Here is a 21822-nt window from a genome sequence, read left to right as displayed (position 1 = left end):
GTGCCGGGTGTAGATGTGGTTTTTTTAAATTTAAAAAGTAAATACAATCATCTTTCCTTATGTGCAGAGGGAGAAATTCCAAGACCTCCAGTAGGTGCCTGAAACCATGGATAGTGTCACACTCTCTCTCATTATATGTGTTTCCTCTACATTCATACCTATGAAAAGTTTAGTTTATAAGTTAGGCACAGTAGGAGATTTACAACAACTGATACTAAAATAAAACAATTATAATGATATATTATAATAAAAGTTGTGTGAATGTATATTTCAAAATATCTTGTTATGCTGTCCTCACCCTCATCTCGTCCTGATGTGAGATGATACAGTGAGATGAGATGAAGTGAGTTTAGTGACATGGGCATGATGACATTGGTGTTAGAAGCACATAAGGGTTCCATGAACACTAGCACTTGGTACTATGATAGTCAATCTGATAATAAACATGACTACCAAGTGATGAACGGGTGGGTAGTGTATACAGTGTGGAAACACTGGACAAAGGGATGGTTCACATCTGGGCAGGATGGCATAAGATTTCGTCACACTACACGGAATGGCACAGGACTTAAAAGTTATAAATAGTTTCTTTCTGGAATTTTCTATTTAATATTTTTGGTCCACCATTAACTGTGGGTAACTGAAACTGCATAAAGTGAAACCGTAGACAAAGGGCGACTACTGTCCCACACAGGATTAAAAACACGGAAAACATTTATTAGTTGTTGTGTACAAATGGTCTGTATGTCCACTGTGGTACACAGCTGATGCTACCCACACGTGACACATCAAATCCACAGTGTGACTGACTCCCAGGAGAGCCAGTGTGTGCAAAATGTCACCCCATGAGGGCATGTTGTCCCTTTCTGGGACTTCTGGAGGACAGATAGAGGTGTGCTGCTTTTCTCCTGTGTTGGACCCAAGTATTGAGCCAGGTCATATTTCAGAGTTAGGTGGAGGGGAGGGGCTCCCCAAACCCTTGCTGATCACCCCAACTCCCCTCCCTCTAGGTAAATCTCTAGAGGCAGATGACACCTGCAGTCATGAGCTAATATCTGCAGCTTTGCTTGGAACTCAGGAGACTTCTATAGAGACAAGGAGACGTCTGTGGTGGACATGAACTTGGCCATCGGAGATCCTGAGAGGTCATCTTGTTCACTTCTTTCAGGCTGGGCTGTCTTATCTGTGCTGTCTGAAGCCACAGATAAGCTTCTGCAGGGACAGAGGATCCGGGAGCTCCCCAGGCATCTCATTGGAGTATTGGCCTCTGATTCTGATTTCCTGCCTGAATCAAGTATACTGCAGTTTTTGCCCATTTCTTACTGTGTTTAAGAAGTTTGAGTTCTTTTGCCCCACGAATCTGGGTGATAATGCCTAGAACGTGGGAGCAAACTTTGAACATTGAACTTGGCCAGAACACCAGCTCCTCAAGTGTCCCAGGAACAGCCACCTTCTGCTGAGCTTGGAAACGGAGGAGTACTGCTGCCCTCTGGTGGCCAGTCAGCAGAGCAGCAAGGCACCCTCTGCCAGTGGTCAGGTTGGCCTTTGGGACAGCAGCTTCGAATCTTCAGGTAAATTAATGTCCTTTCACTGTTCCTTGAATACAGCAATCTGGTCCTTGCCTCAGGGTCTCTCCCTTGCTGTTCGCTCCCATGGAACACACTTCTTTAGTGGCAGCTGTATCTCTTTCTCTAGCTCCCAGGCCAAATGTCACCTCCTCAGGGAAGTCCTCCTGAACCACTTTGTCTAGAATCGCACATCATCACAGCCCTGTGTCTGTTCTGTTGCCTTGTTTCACTGTGTTCTTGGCACTTACCTGCTCTTTGGGAACACCTGTATAAGTTCTTATCATTGTCTCTCCCCCCCACCAGCTGTCAGCTCTGGGGGATCAGAGCTCTTGTCCAGACCTCAGGGCAACTAACATAGTAGATGCTAAACAATATTTTTTGAAGGAGTAGTAAACGCATATCAACAATAGCCACTGAGATGTAGGTGCAGCTTCTGGTCCTTAAACATCACACCTTGACATGGGCAGGCACCTGCCTATCACCCCCATTGGACAGATGAATAAACTGAGGCTGGAGAGATTTCTGTGAGTTGTCCTGAGCACCCAGCAGAGGGGAATGAAGAGAGTCCCTGGCAGCTTTCCTGTGCTCCCTCAGTCCTCTACTCCAAGGGGAGCCTCAGGGCTGCTGAGCATCTTCTGGGAATGGAGGCAGGCCCTGCATGTGGGCTCCACACCCTCTCTCCTTGGCCTGGTTACTGAGGGAGGCCGAGCTGCATCATGGTCTTGTGGTTTTGGGGGTGTGAGGCAGGAAGGAGCAAGGAGACCAGTCCACAGGATGCTAGGAACAGTGGCCTATCTGCAGAGATGCGTTCTGGAGCAGGATTGTGGAAAGAGCAGGCAGAAAGAAAGCTGGAGCCATTGAGGAAACTGTGACTCCTCCAGGGCCAGGAGTTGCTTGTGACATTCTGGGCTTCATCCGGGGCCCTGAGGGTGCAACCCTGTCCTCACTACAGTCTGCCCCAGGCAATGGCTGCTAGGATTCTGGAGCCAGCATGGTCGAGGGCTCTGAGAGCCGAGCCTTTGCCTCCTGGGCTGAGCGTGGGTTGGCAGCGGGACCATGGGGGGGATCCAGCCGGGATGAGTGGGCCCAAGGCAGGCTCTGTCCCCTGGGTGTCCACAGCGGGGGCCTGGATGTCAGCAGCATCTGCTCTTTGCCTGGCCTGGCACGAGTTTGATGGAGTCTGTGAGGTGATTCTCTAGGATTTCTCGGTACTGGGGAAGGAAGAGAGGAGTTAGCATTTTTGGCCTGAGAGGCAAAGACCACCACTGCCCTGCGTCATGTGGCTCACAGAGGAAGGGCATGTTCTTTCCTCTCCATGTTACTGTGGGGAAATTGAGGCCCAGAGGGGAAGCCACTGCCTTCCCAAGCACCTCATAAAGATGCCGTGGTTTCATGGAGCAGCAGTTAGCCAGTCCTTTCCCCTTCTGGCTATGGTGACATGGTGACTGCTCCTTTCCACAAACAGAACTGGGCCTGCACACTTCATCTCCTGCCCTTGGCACTGGGCCTGAGAGCCCCAGGTGGACACTCTTGCTGACCTTCTAAGAGCAAACCATCATCTCAAATCCAGCAAGCAGATAGGTATGTCTTCGTTAATTATGAAAGGACTCTTCATCATATTTTGGAATAACAAATACCCAGATCCTGGAATATGGCCAAGTGGGAATAATAAAGTTGCCTACCTACTTTTGTCCTTGGCAAAAATGTTAACTGAGCACCTACTTCGTGCCCTCTATAGATGGCTTGCACATTGCTCTTTCTAGTCTAGAACTCCCCACAAAACTTAGATGTCTCCACCTTGTGTCTCAAGGACCCTCCAAGGCAATGTTCTCAAAGATACCTCCTTATCTTGTGCTCTCCTGGAGCCTTGCTTTCTCCTCTGCTTCCTGTCTAGACTAATGGCATCGCTAGTCCAGGATGCCTCCATTTACATTTCTAACCCTGATCCTAATCCTAACCCTAACCCTAACTCTAACCCTAACCCTAACCCTAAACCCTAACCCTAACCCTAATCCTAACCCTAAACCCTAACCCTAAACCCTAACCTAACCCTAACCCTAACCCTAAACCCTAACCCTAACCCTAACCCTAAACCCTAACCCTAACCCTAAACCCTAACCCTAACCCTAACCCTAAGATAGACCATCATTAGCTCCTGACGGTTCTACCTTAAAAGTCTCTTCAGTCCACTCCCTTCTTACCATCTCTGTCCTCTCCTGCCTGGACTATTGCAGTGGCCTCTTTGTCACCTCCAGGGCTCACCTTCTCTGCAGCATGAAGCTCCTCTGCTGAAAACCCTCAGGCATAGCTCCTATTTTAAAATAGCTGTTATTTTATTTAACCCTCACAACCACCATGAGAAAGATATATTAACACTGTAAAGGTCAGGGAGTGGTGGCTTAGAGCTACTGCATGACTTGCTCAAGGACACTCCGTGAGCAGGTCTAGAGCTGGGATTTCAAGCCTGATGTCCTACATCAGAGCCTGGTTCTTCCCACCCCCCTTATCGAATCAGCACCTCTCCTTCCCAAACCTTCCCCCAGCTGGTGTGAAGGAGCCCACAATCTCCCTGGGAGGAAGGGCAAAGACCTTGTAGGACCTGACCTGGAAAACTCTTTGCCAGGAACAGTGATACAGTGACTCACACCTGTAATTCCCACAGCTCTGGAGGCTCAGGCAGGAGGATCACAAGTTTGAGGCCAGGCTCAGCAACTTAGTGAGGCCCTAAGCAACTTAGTGAGACTCTGTCCTATAAAAAATGAAAAGGACTGGGGATAGGTCTCAGTGGTTAAGTACCTCTGGATTCAATCCCCAGTATCCACTCCTGAAAAAAAAAAGCCCTCTGACCTCAATATATGTTGCAAACTTCTATTTCACCCTAAATGCCCATGCAAAATTACTTTCTATGCCCTGGTATGTCTGTCTGAATGTGAAAATGTTTCTCTTGCAAATTTCTGAGTAGCACAGACACTGCAGAAAGATGTGCCCTGTTGGGCTTCGAGGAACTGGGTGGCCCCTAAGGGCCCTGAACAGTTAGCAGCACTGACCAGAAATCATGGATCTTTGGCATGAAGTCTGTGCTCCTGGTGGGGCTCACGAGGCCTCTGTGATCTGGTACTGTCAACCTTCGTCACTCAGCATGTGTCCCTACACCTGCATCCCTCAATGACACAATTCCCTCCCTTGCAAACTCCACTCAGTTGGCGCCTCACTCGGCCCCATGTTCATGCCTGGGCCGGGGACCTGCCCTCTCTCTCTGCCATTCTTCTCCTCCTGCTCACACCCCCAGTGGCTTATCATGTCCACTGGCAAACTGTGAGTCACCTGTCATAACCCTGCTCACTTGCCACCTCCCCAAGCAGGCATCCTCCTTCACCCTGGCCACCAGCTACTTGAATCAACCTGTCCTTAATCACGATCTCCTGCAGCGGGGGCTCCATTCACTTTGTGAATGTCTTGCTCTCCTGACCCCGAGTAGTGCACTGAGGTTTTTATCTTCAGCCCTGGCCTGACAGCCCAAGAAATGGTTATGGAATAAAATTAATTTTATTTTATACATGAAGAAACTGAGGGTCAGACAAGTCATATGTCCTGCTCTGGGGGGTCCACCCACAGGCCCTCAGGAAGGACTCAAATCTAGGTCAGTCTGACGCAGTCACCACGCTTGTCACTCCCAGACTTCTGCTCAGTCAATTTCCTGCATAATTGTGGGGGACTAACATGGAATTGCTGACTTATTCTTTTGCCAAGGAAGGATGTTAAAAGGAACAAGCAGACAAGCTCCCATCTACTAATGGCACCACGTCATAACCCGTGGCACAGTAGGAAGGACATAATTGAACCCTAATTCAATAGGAAAGACATCATTTCAAGAATAAAGGACACTCTCTCCTCTAAAAGGACAGATGCTAACCACACAGGGACCCTGGCCGTGTGCTGATGGAAGCTTCCTTGTGACTTAGCGTTTGGTAATAACTGGAGCCATTGTGGGGTATTTATCCCAGGTCATGGTAGAAGGGAAGAGTTAGTGTTCCTGGGAATGGTGGGGGACAGGTACACCTGCATGGTAGGAGCCAGCTGTCCCGACTGTGTACTAAAGTCACACGTTTTGACCGTGCACGACGAGGTGGACACCCGCTGCTTCCCTCTAACCAGAGAGAGCAAGGTTGGGAATGGGAGCACAAGCCAAGCCCTGGGGGAGTGGGGGGGGTGGGGCAAAACCCCAGATCCGCGCAGCGCTGTGAGGGTGGCAAGCTCGCGCCTTCTCCCTGGGCAGCCGCTAGAGGTCGCTGCGGCCCCTCTCCACGGTGCACAGCCCCCAGCGGCCAGAGCGCTTCACTCCTGGACAGTAGGTAGCTCCGGGCCAGGCAAGCCCGTGGGGTCACCCCACAACGACAGGATGATGGCAGATGCTTCCACTCAGGGAAAGCCTCCAATCCCCCACCCGCATTTGCTCATTTCCTCCATTCCTCTCATTGCTGGGATTATCCTCTCCCTTCTTTTAAGAGGTCCAACTGATTAAAGGTGTCAGGCTCATCCAAAAAAGATAAGCCCCCACATCAAAGCAGCATTAAAATCCTGCTCCCGCTTCTAGGCAGCCTTTCAAGATCTCCCCTCCTCTCTCTGGCTCCCTGTCTCAAGAGGGGGTTGTGGTGTGCCCTTCCCACTGAGCCAGGGCTGAACTGCAATTGCTTCTGTGGTGCCTAGCATGTATCCCACACTCAATGCATGCTTGTGCAGCCATCGCACCGCGGGGTCTGGGTCTGGTCATCTTTGGATTGGAGGATGTCAGCAGCTCTGCAGGCTGGGTATTCTGCTTGGATAAATGCCTGTCTCCATGGAGCTCCTGTCCCCCCCATGAGGATTGGTCTGGATAAACACTTCTCAAACGCTTTCTAAAATTAGAATCTTCAGGGGTAAGGCACAGGACTGGAATTTTCATATTCACTGCAAAGAATCTAGATAACCAGACTCTGGGGCCGCTGATGGCATATTCTGTTGCATTTTATGCCTCTAAAATTTGTGGTCCCTGAACTGTTGAGGCCACTTAGTGGATAATTCACCAAGATGATGAGCACGCTGTCACACGCACATCCCCACCTGGACCAATATACTCTTTTCTCCTGGAAGCCCCTGGGATTGCTGAGCCTAGGGGCAGTCCTAGCCAGTGCCACCATCATGCCCCTCACTCACCCGCGACAGAGCCCGGCTAGCCAGCACCTCGAAGGCTTGCACCACATTGATGTCATTTTTGGCACTGACTTCAAAGTAGGGAATGTCCTTCTCTTCACACCAGCCTTGGACTACCTCCTGGGGCACCTAGGCAAGGAAGAAAAATGGTCACCATTCCTGTATCATTGCCACTGCCACTGCCATGAGCTAATATAAACCTCTCTTCTTCATAAATTACTTAGTCTCAGGCATTCTGCTATAGCAACAGAAAACGGACTGAGAGAGTCATTTCCCCATCTTCATCACATGACGCCTATTCCCACCATGGTTACGTCCCCAGCCTTGTCATACCATATTACCACCATCACTCTTATTTGTCAAGAACCTTCCACATGCCTATACCTACACATCTCAACAGAGATCTAGTTGAGATAGTTCTTATTAGTTCCATTTTACAGATGAGAAAATAGACCTTAGGAATGAAAAGCTTTGCTCAGAATCTATGTATCTGAGCAGGATTTGAACACAGGCCTGGAAGAATTGGAGTCCATTCATATGCTGCTTCCTAACATCTAAACCAGGAGCTTCTTCCTGTCATTGACTCCTTGTTTAGTCCTACGAGGGGAGATGGCCATAACAGACACAAGCCAGGAAGGGCAGGGAGGGAGGACTTCCTCTCCCCAACCCCCCTGCAGCTGAACAGACTGCTACTCAGGAGACCTGTTGCTGGGCAGGAACTCGGCTCCCTCCTGGCCCTTTTTCTCCAGGGTAGAGTTTGGGAACACTTAAAAAGCTCTGGGCCAGGCACCGTGTTAAGTACTTTATCATATTTTAACTCAGCTGATGCACTCACTCTCACTATGGAATGGTTATTATTACTCTACTTTATAGACAAGTACAATGAGGCTCAGAGAGGCCCAGAGACATGCCCCACATCACACAGCTGAGAAGGCACAGCTTGGATGCAATCCCAGCAAAGCATTCTCCTGGCACCTGAGCTGGCTTCTGCAGGACACTGCCTGTGAATCCTGCTTCTCCTTTTCTGTTGCTCCCACTGGACTGTGGATTCCTTGAGCTCAGGGTCAGGACCCTTTTAGTGCTTGGCCTGGGACATAGGAAAGACATCTCCCAAATGCAATGGCTGATTAGAGTCTGGGGGTGTTGGAGGGGAAAATGTTCTGGCGGCACTTTGGATTACTTCCAAAGACAACCGGTACCACTGAGTTTGGTGATTCATTGGTTATTTGGGGGGGGGAGATGAATACATTTTGGAGTGCTCACTGTGCCTAGTGATATATAACTGTTACTTCAATTCATTTAAGGGATCCAAGATCTCTTTCTTGGGGAGAAAGGACCGTTCTCTTGAACGCAGTGCAGGCAGGAAGAGATCCAATTGCCTCCTTCAGTCCTGCAGATTCTGGGAACGCCATGATGTCCACTGTCTCTTGGTCCTTGCTCCCCTAGACCCAGGAGTGGCAGTAGGTCTAGTGGCTCATGTTTTTCTTTTACAATGCTTCCGTTGTCCCCCGCATGGCCTTGGCACTGTGAGGCTTGTGACCCGAGACTGAAGGGTGACGACTGAGACCGGTGAAGCAGTCTGTTCTTTGGGTGCTGCCTGTCAGTCCCCCACGTACTGTTAACTTGAGCAGAGCAGGGGGAATCTCCAGGCCGTAGTCATGGCCTCTGATCTCCGAGCCTTTGGGAGGAGGAATGTTCTGTCCTCTGGGGCATAGATGCCCCAGATCAAGAAACCAAGTGGTGACCAAGATCCCTCACAGCTCAGGGAAAACCCTCAACTATCTGGAGGAAGAATCAAGGCTGACTGAGCTGCTGGTTAGAATCATCCTCATCAGTGACATGCATGAGAATAAATGGTCATTAGAAATCAGCACACTAGCTGAGTACCATGGTGCACACCTGTAATCTTAGCAACTAGGGAGGCTGAGACAGGAGGATTGTGAGTTCAAAGCCAGCCTCAGCAAAAGTGAGGCAGTAAGCAACTCAGGGAGACCCTGTCTCTAAATAAAATACAAAATAGGGCTGGGGATGTGGCTCAGTGGTTGAATGCCTCTGAGTTCAATCCCCAATATATCCCAACTCCCACCACAAAAGAGAAAAAAATCAATACACTGAACTTTGATTACATTTTAGGTTCTCAAAGGACTTTGTAACTTATAAAGCATTTGAAGGCAAAGTCTGGACTTCAACTTCTTACAGTTCCTTCCTTCTTTCAGTCCTGCCCCCTGCCCAGCCCCCCTCCCCCCCAGGAGTTGAGCATTTAACTGGGCACAGGGTGGGAAATCAGGAGCTATTGTGAAGTTGAAATGAAATGAAAGTAAGGTGACTGTTTCTCCAGGAGGCAGTGGGATTCTTTATCTTTCATGGCATTAAAAGCAAAAGCTCAAGATGGGTGCCCAAGGTCTCCCAGTGACACAGCAGGGAAGGCATGCTGGCAGTGGTAGCCCAGCCAGGACAGACATGTTATCTCATTTTCCCCTGCTCTTTCTCTGTTTTTGAGGAGCGATTGAATACAAACTTCAATGTATCACTGGAGATTATGTTGCAAAGTAATTTTTTTTAATCTCTCTCCAGGACTCCCCGCCCTCAGAGAGCTGGCCTGGGAAGGAAGCCACACAGACAGGGCTTTTCGGTTTTCTCTGCCAATTTCAGCCTCAGTTTCATATTTTTAAAGATTGTCTTATCTTTTATTTATGAAGTATATATTATTTATAACATTATTTATAACTTTGAAAATAAATTCCAAGTATGGTACTTGGGGACATGAGACACAGGAGAATTTTAGAAGAGCCACTTCCATTAATTTTCATTGTAGTGGACAACAGATGCTTAACAATTTTCTTTCTCTGTTAGGTTTTTGCTCATTCATTGGAGGACAAATGTTGGAAAAAATTAGTCCAGTCTGCATCATGTATTTATGATGCTTTTCCAACTCTTATGCACTTAAAAATGATGGAGAGCATAAATGCTAAAATTAGCAGGTCTAAAATTAATTAGTAAACCATCAAACTACTACTAAGAGTAAAAAAGACTATTTTTAGAAAACATGATCTTGATTATATGGATTGATGGTAAGTCAGAGATTCCCTCCCTGAGTGCAGAGCAAAGGACTCACATCCCTGTTAATAAATTCCTTGCAGCGTATATATATATTTGCAGAGCTATTCTAATAAATTAATATATATAAATATTTTTAATATTGCTTTTTGTAGAAGTAGTTGGAATTTTAAAAAGTTAAGTCAGTAATTTCTTTAGGATCATTCTGGCTACATGTAAAGCAAAACATATATATATATATATATATATATATATATATATATATATATATGCATGTTTTTATTGTGGTTAAATATACATAATATGTAATTTAACATTTTAGCCATTTTTAAGCATATAATTCGAGGGCATTTCTGTTGCCAGGCAACTGTTCCCACCACTTAGCTCTAGAACTTTCTCATCTTCTCAAAGCTAGCAACGTATTTTTAAATGTTATTTTCTTTTTATTAAGTAGGAAAAGATACTGTGTTTTCCAACTTGCCCCTTAGAGATAATAAGGAGGATAATAATCACAGAACTTTTTTCAATTCTCAAATAGCCTCAGGGAATTCATGTTCTGGCCTCTACTCCACAGAGGAAGAAGCTGGTAGGGGCCGGGGATGGGCATGGAGTGTGGCTAGCCAAGCTCTAAGCCACCATGTGCCTCCCAGGTATCTCCCTCTCAGCTGGTCCTCTCTACTTCCTCACACCCGGCCAGGGACTGGCAGGCCCCTGGCAGGGCTCCCAGCCTCCCTTCCTAGGTCTCTGGGTTAAAGTCCCTCTGCTCTCCCCCACCCACTTCCTCCTCTCCACTTCCCTATTGTCATTTCATTATCAATGAGCACTTCCTCTCCTCCAGTGTCTGCTACACACCTCCGTCCAGACCCTTCCCCTGGCCCAGCTGGTGGACTCTGGACTCCAGCACCCTCACTTCGCCTCCCTGTCTTGGCTGGCCTGGGTTTTGGGGGGGCTGCTGCTCCCCCTCTTGCTGTCTCCAATGAGGCTAGACCCATAGCGCTCTTGACCATGGATGCTGAAGAGGGGACTGGCTTGCCTGGTGCCTCGTGGCTTCTTTCAATCCTTTCTTCTTCCTCTTTCTGCAAGCTCAACCCTCTCCCCTGTGATCTGCACCTGGCTTCCTCTCCTGCCAGGTACCCCTCGTTCACTGAACTCGTGAGATCTGCTGCAGCTTGTTCTACCCCTAGTGCACGGTTACCTTGGATTCCTTCTCCCCAGCAATCTCTCCACTTCAGCCTCTTCTTCCCAGAACCAGACCCTAGGCCTCTGTAAATATCAAAGCTTTTTGGCCTCTCATTCTTCCATGACCATAGTCTCCTTTCAACTCCTGTGTGCCCTCTCCACTGTCCTGGTCTCCAGCCTCTGGCCCCCAGCCCTCAACCCTCCCCTTGTCCCTCTCCTTTCCCTCGTGGCTCCTCAGAGCCCTGTCAACTCTACCCTTTGACTGCTCTTGCTTGGAGAAGCCTCAGTCTCAGGTCCCTTCTTCCTGGCATTTACCCCAGGCAGGGCTGTTGAGAAAGAACACACCAGTGATTCCACTTCAAGTTCACGGTCTCCTGCTTGGCCAGCACTCACATCTGTTCTTGTCCTTGTCCTTGATGGGCTCCTCCTCTCATTTCTTTTAGGGACAACTGTTCAAGCTCTATGATTTCCTAAGGCTCTTACTTGGTTTCCTTCCTCTCATCAAAAGGTGGCACCTCTTACTTCACTGAGAAAAAGTCAGATTCTTAGCCTTGAACTCCCTGGACCTTGAACCTTAAGACTCACAAACATATGAAACAAAATGTTAAAATGGATGTTTGTGGGGTGGCATGACCGCTTGATAGACATCAGACATGAAGTGAGTTGGGAGGCAGACCACCCCGGGGAACACACACATTTCCAAAAGCTCATAACCAAGGGTCTCTTCGTTGACACGAAGGCTCATGGAACGGACATTGAAGAGGAGGATTAGAAAGGTTTCTTTTGGAGAAAGTTGTGTTGTGTGTGCAACTACCCCTGCCTCCCACAAAAGGGGGAACAGATAAGGCTCCACCTGGAGTCAAAAGATGGCTTTGTAGACCGTCACCAACACAGACCCTGGAGTTTGGTGGACACAGTGGACTGGATCTGAGATAGAAGATGACTGGGGTGGAGGGAAAACAAAGTCCCCGCAATGGAGCCGGAGTCACCCTGTGCCTTGAGGTGTGGCTCTACAAAGGGACAGCCCGGTTGGAGCTACCAAGAGGACTGTTTGAGGGAGGAGGTGACTCCAGTGGCTTGGGAGATGGCTGAAAGTCAGGAGTTGAGAAGGGACAGTGAAGTATTCCTGGAGAAGGCTTCTCAAGGACCCAAAGGAGTGACCCACAGAAGAAAGCTTGCCACCATCACGAGGCCCAAAGAGAACACAGAACCCTCTGGTGACAGTACCCGTCAGATAAGACCTGCCCTGCTCTCCCGACCACACAGGGCCCGACACCTGTGATCTCAGCTAAGGGGGTGGGGTGTTGAGGCATAAGGTTGGCAATGAGACTCTCCCCTGCAGCTGTCCCAGTGTGGACAAAGAAAGGGAGCATCTTGCCTCTGCATGAACTTAGGGCTTTGTTAGTCAGAGACTGGATATTTGTGATGAGTGAACTGACACTGGGTTTCCAACGTGAAGTGACACAGAGCTGACGCCTTCTCGCTAGTGTTCCCAACCCAATATGGACTTCCCTTTAGAGCTTTCATTCTTATGTCTTCCACAGCCTGCTTGTCCTCCCCAGCTGCCTGGGGCTGTTCTCCACGTCCAAACCCAACATGCCTGCCTCTGGCACCAGAGATTCCCCCGTACGTGTGGCGGCTCCGTTGGAAGAAGCACCTTCTCCTGCCTCCTTCCATCCATCAACATACTTCATCGTGCCAAGTGATGCCTCTGACCTCCTATCACTTTTCTCTCTGAGCCATTGTGAAAACGGTTCCAACACGATGATTCACTTCCTCACTACCTTTCTCTATTTGAAACACCAAGAAAACTTATTTCCAGCAGCTTTTTTTTTGGAGGGGGGAGGGTGGGGGTATTGGGGATGGAATTCAGGGGCACTTAACCACTGAGCCACATCCCCAGCCCTTTTTATATTTTATTTAGAGACAGAGTCTTACTAAGTTGCTTAGGGACTCGCTAAGTTGCTGAGGCTGGCTTTGAACTCACGATCCTCCTGTCTCAGCCTCCCGAGTTGCTAGGATTACAAGTGTGCACCACTGAGCCCAGCTCAAACAGGTCTTTCGGGTGTCATTGGGACTTGGATTGGTGCAGAGCATCTTTAACAAATTAAGGCTACTTTTATTCTTTTTTCATGAGCAGGCAAGGATTAAAAGAGCTCTCCACTCAATGGCCCCATGATGGTCAATACCTACTCTCAGGGCCACTGTGATCATGAAGCAGTCCAGCTGTCAAGTGGTTAATCATGATGCTGAATGTTCCTATGATGATTAAAAAGTGGTTTCTTTTCCCGAAAACTTTCAGATCCAAGAATTTGTAACTGCAGACCCCCTACTTGACCATGGCAGAAATGCTGTTCTACAGGTTAATTCTATTTCCACTGAGACTCCCATTACATCTGAGGCCTTCAGCCCTTGATTCCCTGTGTCTAGACAGGATCACCTGCAGTTCTCAGTTCACACCATGCTGTGTCTTCATCCTGGAACCCACATCTTCTAAGAAGCCTGTCCTCTATTCTGGACTTGGACAGATGCCCCTTCTTTGGCCTCTCCATTTCTCCAAGGTGTATTTCTATAATTGCATTCACCACCAATAACTGTTTTTTAAAGGGGCTGTATTCACTACTAAACTATGGAATTCTTGAAGTAGGGACTGCGCCTGATTCAGCTCTGCATGTGTGGGACACGTTGGGTGCTGATATAAAATTTGTTGAATGAATGAATGTACAATACCTTCCTGTCTTCCAGGTCAATTTTGTTCCCCAGCACCACCATGGGGTAGGACTGCTCCATAGGGATAATCTTGGCCAGAACGTCACCCCGCCAGATATCCAGGGCTTCAAAGGACTCCAGGTCGGTGACATCAAAAGCCAGGATACAGCCATCAGAGCCTTTGTAGAAGGTGGACACCATGGAGCGGAACCGCTCCTGACCGCCTGTGTCCCAGATCTGGAGGGGAAGAGCAGCGCCCCGTGGGGCTGTGGTGAGTGGCTGGAGGGAGGTACAGTCAGGTTACCTCATGCCAAACCTTCCTTTTCTGGGCAGAGAGGAAAGCCCCAGTTTACGTTCAGGTGTGTAGGGGCCTTTCACACACAGGTGACCTGAGCTTCTCGCCCTCGCACACTACAACACCTTTGCAAAAACATTTAACTCCTGGGAGAATTTTCACATCTGACCTCTCATTTTGCCTGTGGGTCATCAGGGCAGGCATTGGACTTAGAAACATGGACTTTAGGAGCGACTGGCCCAAGGCCACCACCAATTTTTCCAGGGAAATTTAGAAAAAAGGCATAAGGTCTCCTAAGAATTGAATTAGTCCTCTTCCTTCTAGATTAGGCACCAGCATCTTTTTTTTTTCTTTGTCTACAAAGAGCCAGACAGTACGTATTTTAGGCTCTGCAGGCCACACTCTCTCTGTTGCAATTACTCACTGTCATTGAGGTAGAAAAGACAGTAAGTAAACAAATGTATGTGGCTGTGTGCCCGTGAAGAGACCAGATCTGCCCCATGGGTTGAAGTTAGCTGTCTCTGCTCCAGGCCACTCTAACTCTGAGCTCACTTGGCTACACCTGGCTGTGCAGGGAGTGTTGGCGATTTTCAGGTGTATACACATTGAAGAGGGAAAGAGAGAATTGATTGCTCACCTGCAGCTTCAAAGTTGTGTCATCCAGCATGATGATCTTGGAGAGGATGCTGGCCCCCAGTGTGGTCTGGTATTCCTCATAAAATGTCTTGTGGACATATTGGTGAAGGAGGGAGGTCTTTCCCACTCTGAGGAAAAGCCCAACACATGTGAGCGCACACCTACAAACACACACACACACACACACACACACACACACGCCCAATGCCATTCTCAGAGATGTACCATCCCCTGATGTTGCTATCTCTCCCTGAGATTCTAGATTTCTATCATCTGTGGTTCAGGGACCACACTTGGAGGAGCAAGAGACTGGGGAATGGTTTCTAGAAGTAGAAACCAAACAAAGGAAGCAGAGAGATCTGGAGAGAGCTGAAAATCCCCATAGCAACAGCCAGGTCCTTTCTGGGTGTGGCAGGTGGTGGGAGGGCAATTGCTGAATGTCTTGCCAGATCCTTGAAGCTGGTTACTATAGTGCTGGGACCAAACCCGCCAGCTTTTTCTCCTAACTCAGCTTCCTTCCTTGAGGTGGGTGCACTTCTCTGTCACCCACCTCCAGGGACCCTGGGCATGGGTGGGAGCACATCATGGAGGCCCCACTGCCCTGGCAAGGCTGCTTCCAGAATCCCAGACCCCGAGCTCAGCTTGGCTTACCCAAGTGCTCCGACAATGATGAGCTTCAAGTCCACCTTCTTCCGAGGATTCATGAAGTGGCTTCAGAACCTGTAGGAAAGAGGTCAGAGGTCATCTACATGCTGGCCAGTGTCTCCTGAGACCACTGACACAGAGGCTGGTCTCTGCTTTGCTCTCCCCTTTTCAATGTGCAGATCTCTGCACTGGGCCCAGGACGGAGGCAGGGCTGTTCTCTGAAAGAGGCATATGAGTTAGGAACCCTTACACTTCTTTCCTCATTTCCTTAGAGGCCTCCCCACAAGGTTGGAGGGGCTGTGAACCCTCAGGAGAGACAAATCACTCACCCTGGAAGGAGGAAGACAACCCTGCTCCGAGAGGCAGCTTAGAGTGCCAAGAAGGCAGGACAGGGGTGAACAGAGGCCTCACAGACAGTCAAGCCTGGAGCCAGCGATGGAGGGCACTGTGGGAAGAGGAGATGGGGTGGGCAGGACAAGGGATCCATTGTCAGCACTGCTCAGAGGCTTTGAATGGAAGACCATCCCTTCCCAAGCCCGAGGTGAGGCTACAATTGCAGAATCAAAAGACTCTTCTCTACTGCAGCTGGTGGGGGGTGAGGTTGGTAGATGTTACTGGAAAGCTACTTGGCAACAAGATTGAAAGCCTTAAAAACGTCCCAGACCTCCATTTCTAGGAATCTGTTCTAAGGAAATAACCAGAAATGTGAGCAGAGACCCTAGTTCAAGAATGTTCTCCATGGTGTTCTACACATTTAATGATAAAGAAGTAGTTGAATCACAGCACACCATGAACTAATAAGCTGTCATTAAAATGGAGTTTTGAGCATCTTATAGAAAATGCTTATGTCCTAGATTCTAAACGGAAAGCAGAAGATGCTAAGCTGTACATATAACATCACTCCAAATATATAAACTGATATTAAAGTTGAATTAGTAAAACATCCTTTTTTTTTTTTTTCCTTTCTGTTGAAGTGCTGAGGATTAGAGCTAGAGTCTTGCAAATGCTAGGCGAGTGCTCTACTCCTGAGCTATGCCCCCACCTCTCAACTTATTGTTTTGAAAAGCAACATGAACGCATTATGAAATGGCTAACTCCAACTAACGAACACAGGCTCTGCCATTTTCTTGTGATGAGAACATTTAACAAAGTCCCGTGCTAGACCCTGGGGGCAGCACAAGATGAAGCACGCAGGACACCTCTGCAGGGAGACGCTAGGTTAGAAGGCACAGGGCCAAGGGACACAGGAGAAAGTGAACAGTCCCCGAGAGACACAGGGAAAGTATGGTGGAAACTCAATCGAACCAGGCCCTGAAGAAATGAGGCATGTGGTTGGAGGCGCTGTTTCCTGGGGAGGGGATGACGAAGTAGGCCAAACCCTGGAAAGGTTGAATGGAGACAGCGCTGAGTTGCTTCAGGGAGAGGGAGGAAGCCTGGAGAGGAAGCAAGATGGGCCGTGCGTAGGCCACACTTATTCATTCATTCATTCAGTAAATATTTCCTATCCTTCTGACCTGTAGGGGAAGGGAATGAACCCTGGCTGGCATTTTGCAATGGTGTCATTGCCCACAAGGGAAACCAGCCAAGGGAGAGAGTGACTCAGAAGCTCCTAAAAGGCGCGGATCTCTAAGCATCCATGGCCACTTTGGAAGGGGACAGCATGCCAACTCAGCTTGGAACACCAATGCGATGCCTTAGGAAAGGGAGTCAGAACAAAAGGGAGGAAGGAAGAAGGGGTGAAAGAAGTGGCAGTGGCTGAGCACTTGCAGAGGGCTCTCTGAGGAGCTCCACAGATGCAGGAGGTCCTCACTCCAAGAAGTGAGGCCTTGTCACTCATCCAAGGCCCCAAGGTAGTAAACAGATGGGTTCATGTTCCGGTCAAAGGCCAGAGGAGGAGTTTTTAACACTCTGTTGCCTTCAGATCCTCTGAGTTCAAGCCCATGGAATCTGTGTGCACAGGAATCCAGAGTACTGAGCTCAGGTTTGGTGACCTCCACAAAGCCCCAGGAGAACAAGAGGAGACAGAGGGAGCCAAAATGACAAAGAAGCACAGAGGGCAGAAAGGGAACTGAGACTGCAGAATAGGACCTACCACTGGGATGCAAGCTCATCATGCTGAGGCCGAGGGGACACTGTAAGAGTCATGCACGTTGCCCGAGTATGTCTCATACTACAGGCTAATGGTTACTGACAGCTGAGAGCTTTAAGAATATGCAAATAAGCAATATGCATATTGTGTGAGGGTAAAATGAATGAATTCATTATTATAATACACTGAACACATTATATGTTATTATGATACCTTTAGTGGCACAAATGAAGGGCTCAAGAAATTGTTAGCTGTTTTATTGGCTACAAAACCAGCCTGTTAGATTGACATTATTATTATCATCTCTGTTTTACCATCTCTTTTTCATCTTTACTGAAGAAGCAGACGTTTATAGAACTTAAACAGCTCATGCCTGGAGACATAAAGCCTACAGAGCAGAGTCTGGATCTGGAGCCAGGATTTGAATCCACGTCTATTTCCAGATACCACGCCTTGTCCTGCCTCTTTTCCCTCCCCTTCCCCTTCCCTTCCTTTAGACAGAGTCTCACTAAGTTGCCCAGGCTGGCCTCAAACTCCTGGTCCTCCTGATTCAGCCTCCTGAGTTTCAGCCTCCTGAGTTGCTGGGATTACAGGTGTGTGTCCCACAGCACCCTGCTAAAGACTTTGCCCTTGACTGGGAGAGTCTACTGCCTAGCTGCAAAACTAGAATGAGAAGTATACACCTTGCCCTTGGTGCCCCTGAATTATAATCTAAATGTCCATAAAGAGAGCCTTTCCACATAAATTCAAATTGGAATACCAGGCAGTTTTAAAAAGAAGTGATAAAGTGGAAAGATACACATGGTTATTTTAGTAGGGAAAAAACTGAACATTTTGTATAGTTTGATTGCAATTGTACAAAAACAACAACACTTATGTGTGACTATATGTTTAACATTGCACATATGTTTATCCTGTAAACATGGAATGTATGGAAAGACACACCACATGATTAATAAGAGGGCTGGAGAAAGGTAGATTAGATGCTAAGAGCCATCATTTTATTTTATATTTCATGTATGTCTGGTTTTAAAATTTGTCCCACAAGCCTAAATTATTTCTGAACATATAATACATTATTATGAGGTCTTCCCTTTGGGTTTTTTTTTCTGTAGTTAAAACTATAAGGTAAAGTAACCTCTCTTTTAAAAAGAACTGATGGCAGCCCAAAGTCAATTCAGAGTGACTTCCTAAAAGGATGAGTCATTCTGACGGCTGGGGCAGGAGAAAGGCTGCCTGGTACCATGGAGTGATCATGAGTATGGGGGTCAGAGCTCTCATCCCATCCCCGCACATCTGTGACCTAGACTGAGTTGCTTAATCTTGGGGAGTGTGTTCCCTCGTGGGTAAACAAGAGGAGACAGAGACATCTCATGGCTGTGGCTTCTTCTGAAGGTGGCATGTGACACATTCTTATAACAGGCTTCTCAAGTTGGGAAAGATCCAGATAAATGTTTAACAACTGGAAGAAGGAGAGGGATTTGCAGAGGCCAGATGTGCAGTCTTGCCATTTGCTACGGTATAAATTTGCCCACCAAGGCTGATTTCAAGCTACCGGGTGGCACCTGACCACCACAGCAAGGACCTTAAAGGTCATTGAATCCCATCTCCCGCTGGTGCTTGAGCCACATGTATGAAAACACAGAGCCAGCCCTGTCCCATGGAGCTTCCGCTAGGGTTGGATGTCTCCTGGGGCCACACAAAAAAGGCTTGATTCCTTTGCCACGTGCCAGCTCTTCGTAGAGTTGAGGTCTTTCCTTTGGATTTTATTTTATTTTATTTTTTTGCGTCTTTTTTTCTACTCATCCTTGTAACTTGCCTTGTCTTATGAGCTCCCCTCCCACTCCACCACCCTGCCCCTCCCCCATGTGCCTTCGAAATGTACCACCGCTGCAGGTTCCCCCACGCCACTTCCACGAGGGCTGACATTTGCTGAGGCTGCTAGTTAAAAATAGCCTGGTTCTGTGGTCCAGGATCAGCAGCAGCAACAGGAGAGTGACGGGGAATGACTCATTGTAAGAGAGTGACTGTCACTGGCTCAGGGTAGGCACCAGGGTTCTCCCTGGGAGCACAGGCTTCAGACAGTGGCTGAGATCCCTTTCCGTGTCCTCTCTACTCTGCCATTGGGCTAGGCTGTTGGCCATAGTTGTCCTTTTAAGCTTCTTCCTGCCCACATGGCTGACTCAGATGCTCCAGAGCAGGACACTGCCCCAGAGGCCAGGCTGAGTCATCCTCCCTGTTAAGTAACAGCAAGGAGCAGGCATGGAGTGTGGGACTTGCCTGTAGCCAGCCCAGGTCCACACAGGGAGGACTCATTCCCCATCGAATGTGACCAGCCCTTCTTCCCCTCTTGCCTGGCAGCACTTCCAAGCCTGAGCCAGGCCCTGCCCACGTGCCCAAGCTACAGCATGGCTATGTCCCTGCGAAGCAAGAGAGACTGAGTGATTGCCGAGCCCTGGGGTCCAGGAAGAGTCCTTCAAGAACTCTAAACCTTCTCCATTCTTGCCTTCCCACTGCCCTTCTCTCCCTCCTCCACTGGTCCCAGCCAGAACCCAGGCGCAGTCTCCTGCCTCAGGTGTTAGGTGAGGTGTCCTCTGTTGACCGGGAGACCAGGGACCTGGGGCAGTCCCTGCCCCCAGCATGTGCTCTTCCTCAGCTTCTTGTCCTGCTCTTTAGTACCACTCCTCCCATCCCACACCTCGGAAAATGGCAAATATCCACCTAAAAATTATGGAGTCAAGTCTGGAAGAAGGGAAGGGATTTGCAGAGGCCAGATGTCCAGTCTTGCCATTTGCTATGGTATAAATTTGCTGTCTGTGAAAAGAGGCTGTCTAGGGAGCCCGAGGCTTTGCTGCCTCCCAGGAATGAAACTCAGCCTTAAACACCCAAATCCCAGCAGGTCCAGACCTGTTCCCTCTGGGAAGTGCACCCATAGCCCTGGTTTCAGGAAGCTCAGCATTTCTGTCCTTTAAGTTGTCTGGATGTATTGGTCCTATCTCCCCAAGTAGATGGTGTACCCATCTGATATAGGGCATATAGAGGCTTCCATAAGCACCCCTCCATTCACCCGTCCTCCATCCACCCCCCAAGCCACCCAGCCATCCACTCAGTGAGCACATGTAGTGCGTCCCTATTATGCACCAGCATAATGTAGGTCTGAGTATATTGATAAGGACCTTTGTGGTGGGGGGTTGATCGGTAGGCCCCATGAAACTATTTCTATGAATACATAATGCCTAGCAATTATACAGCACTTGCAGTTTAAAAAACACTGTGATACCCCAGAGGATTCCTGGGTCAAGGACTGGTTGGTGGCAAGCTGGACTCAGATCTGTCTCTGTTCATCGGCTCACCTAGCAGTGCAGCCCTTTGCCAGGAAGCATGTTTCTGATTTAGAACAAGAGATAATTTCCTATTTCTGGGAACTCAGCTTTCCCTGATGAGATCCTCTGACCCACCCAGCTCCATGCCAGAAGGAACCCTGTCCAGGTGGCAAGGGGACTCTAGGTGTGACAGGACCCAGTCCTCTTGGAGGGCTCCAGTTCCCTGCAGGCCCTGCAGGTTTGGAGCAACAGCACCACCCTCTACTGACTCAGCCAGCTGTGGCAGCTGCCAGGCATGCCGGCCCTTGCGTATCCCCCAGCAGGGCCCCAGTTCCCAGGGAGGGTGGGGAAGTCCTTTCTTGCCACCACGCCCAGTCATTTCCCCAGGATGGGGGTCTTTGGGCTGGATCTAAATCTGCAGCTGCCAGATTCTAGGCCTCCTCCTTGTACCCTCTACCTCTACTCCTCCCCTCAACACCCAAATAGCTCTGGGGGCTGCTGGACAGACAGAAGGATAGAGACAAGTTTCCAGGGCACTTACAGCTGAGGCTGTAGCACTTGGCCTCCGAGGGCAGGTGGGTGCTGTCTCTGAGTCTGGAGGTCTCTTCTTGGAGCAAAGGTCTCAGCTGAGCCAGAGAATTAAACGGCTTTGGGAACCTGAAAGACTTTGTTAGCCAGCTACTTCCCTCCGAGTTTTCCTCCTCTCCCTCTGCGCACAGACTTGGGAAAGTTGCAAAAGAGGCTGGGCTGGGTGACCTCAGCTGCGTGGGTGGAGGGGGTGGGGTGGAATGGGAAATCCAGGCTTCCGAGCTGACTGGACTTGGGGCCCCTGGAGAGTACAGTTTATAGGACTCTGGCCCAGAGGGGTAAGGAATGGGAGGCTTGAGCTTTTGGGCCAGAGGGGCTGCAAGATGACATGCTCTGTTTGTGGAGGTTGGTTTTAGGAACTTCTGCCTCTGCTGCTGGAAGCCACCCGGTAAAGGGGCCCTTTTGTTAAAAGTTTTCAATACACGTGTGTAGTAGATTCAGTCCTTCTATCAGCCTGCTGGGCCTCGCCCCTTGTCCTTACCCAGTTCAGTGCACGTATGCACACCAGACCCCCAACACCCCCGTCTATATCCCCCACCCTAG

General features: G+C 48.8%; 1 protein-coding gene across 2 annotated transcripts; it reads right to left on the bottom strand.

Annotated features, from left to right (window-relative positions):
- Positions 1 to 696: 696 nt before the first annotated feature.
- Rab7b (RAB7B, member RAS oncogene family) lies at positions 697 to 21638 on the bottom strand. 2 transcript variants are annotated; one of them, XM_027934735.2, is made up of 7 exons: positions 21233 to 21638; positions 15609 to 15724; positions 15286 to 15354; positions 14636 to 14762; positions 13725 to 13940; positions 6762 to 6887; positions 697 to 2779 (listed from the first exon to the last, which is right to left on the bottom strand). In XM_027934735.2, exons 3-7 carry the CDS (start codon positions 15336 to 15338, stop codon positions 2702 to 2704), a joined length of 600 nt encoding a protein of 199 aa, XP_027790536.1. In that variant the 5' UTR covers positions 15339 to 15354; positions 15609 to 15724; positions 21233 to 21638; the 3' UTR covers positions 697 to 2701. The 2 variants fall into 2 exon arrangements, with proteins under 2 accessions (XP_027790536.1, XP_027790535.1); XM_027934734.2 differs by lacking the exon at positions 15609 to 15724 and having other exon boundaries at positions 21233 to 21637.
- Between the last annotated feature and the right edge of the window lie 184 nt (positions 21639 to 21822).

Source organism: Marmota flaviventris, chromosome 12 (assembly GCF_047511675.1).
Source record: "Marmota flaviventris isolate mMarFla1 chromosome 12, mMarFla1.hap1, whole genome shotgun sequence".
NCBI classification, from domain to species: Eukaryota; Metazoa; Chordata; class Mammalia; order Rodentia; family Sciuridae; genus Marmota; species Marmota flaviventris.
Note: the sequence above shows the minus strand (reverse complement) of the source record. Positions and strands in the feature narration are given on the sequence as shown.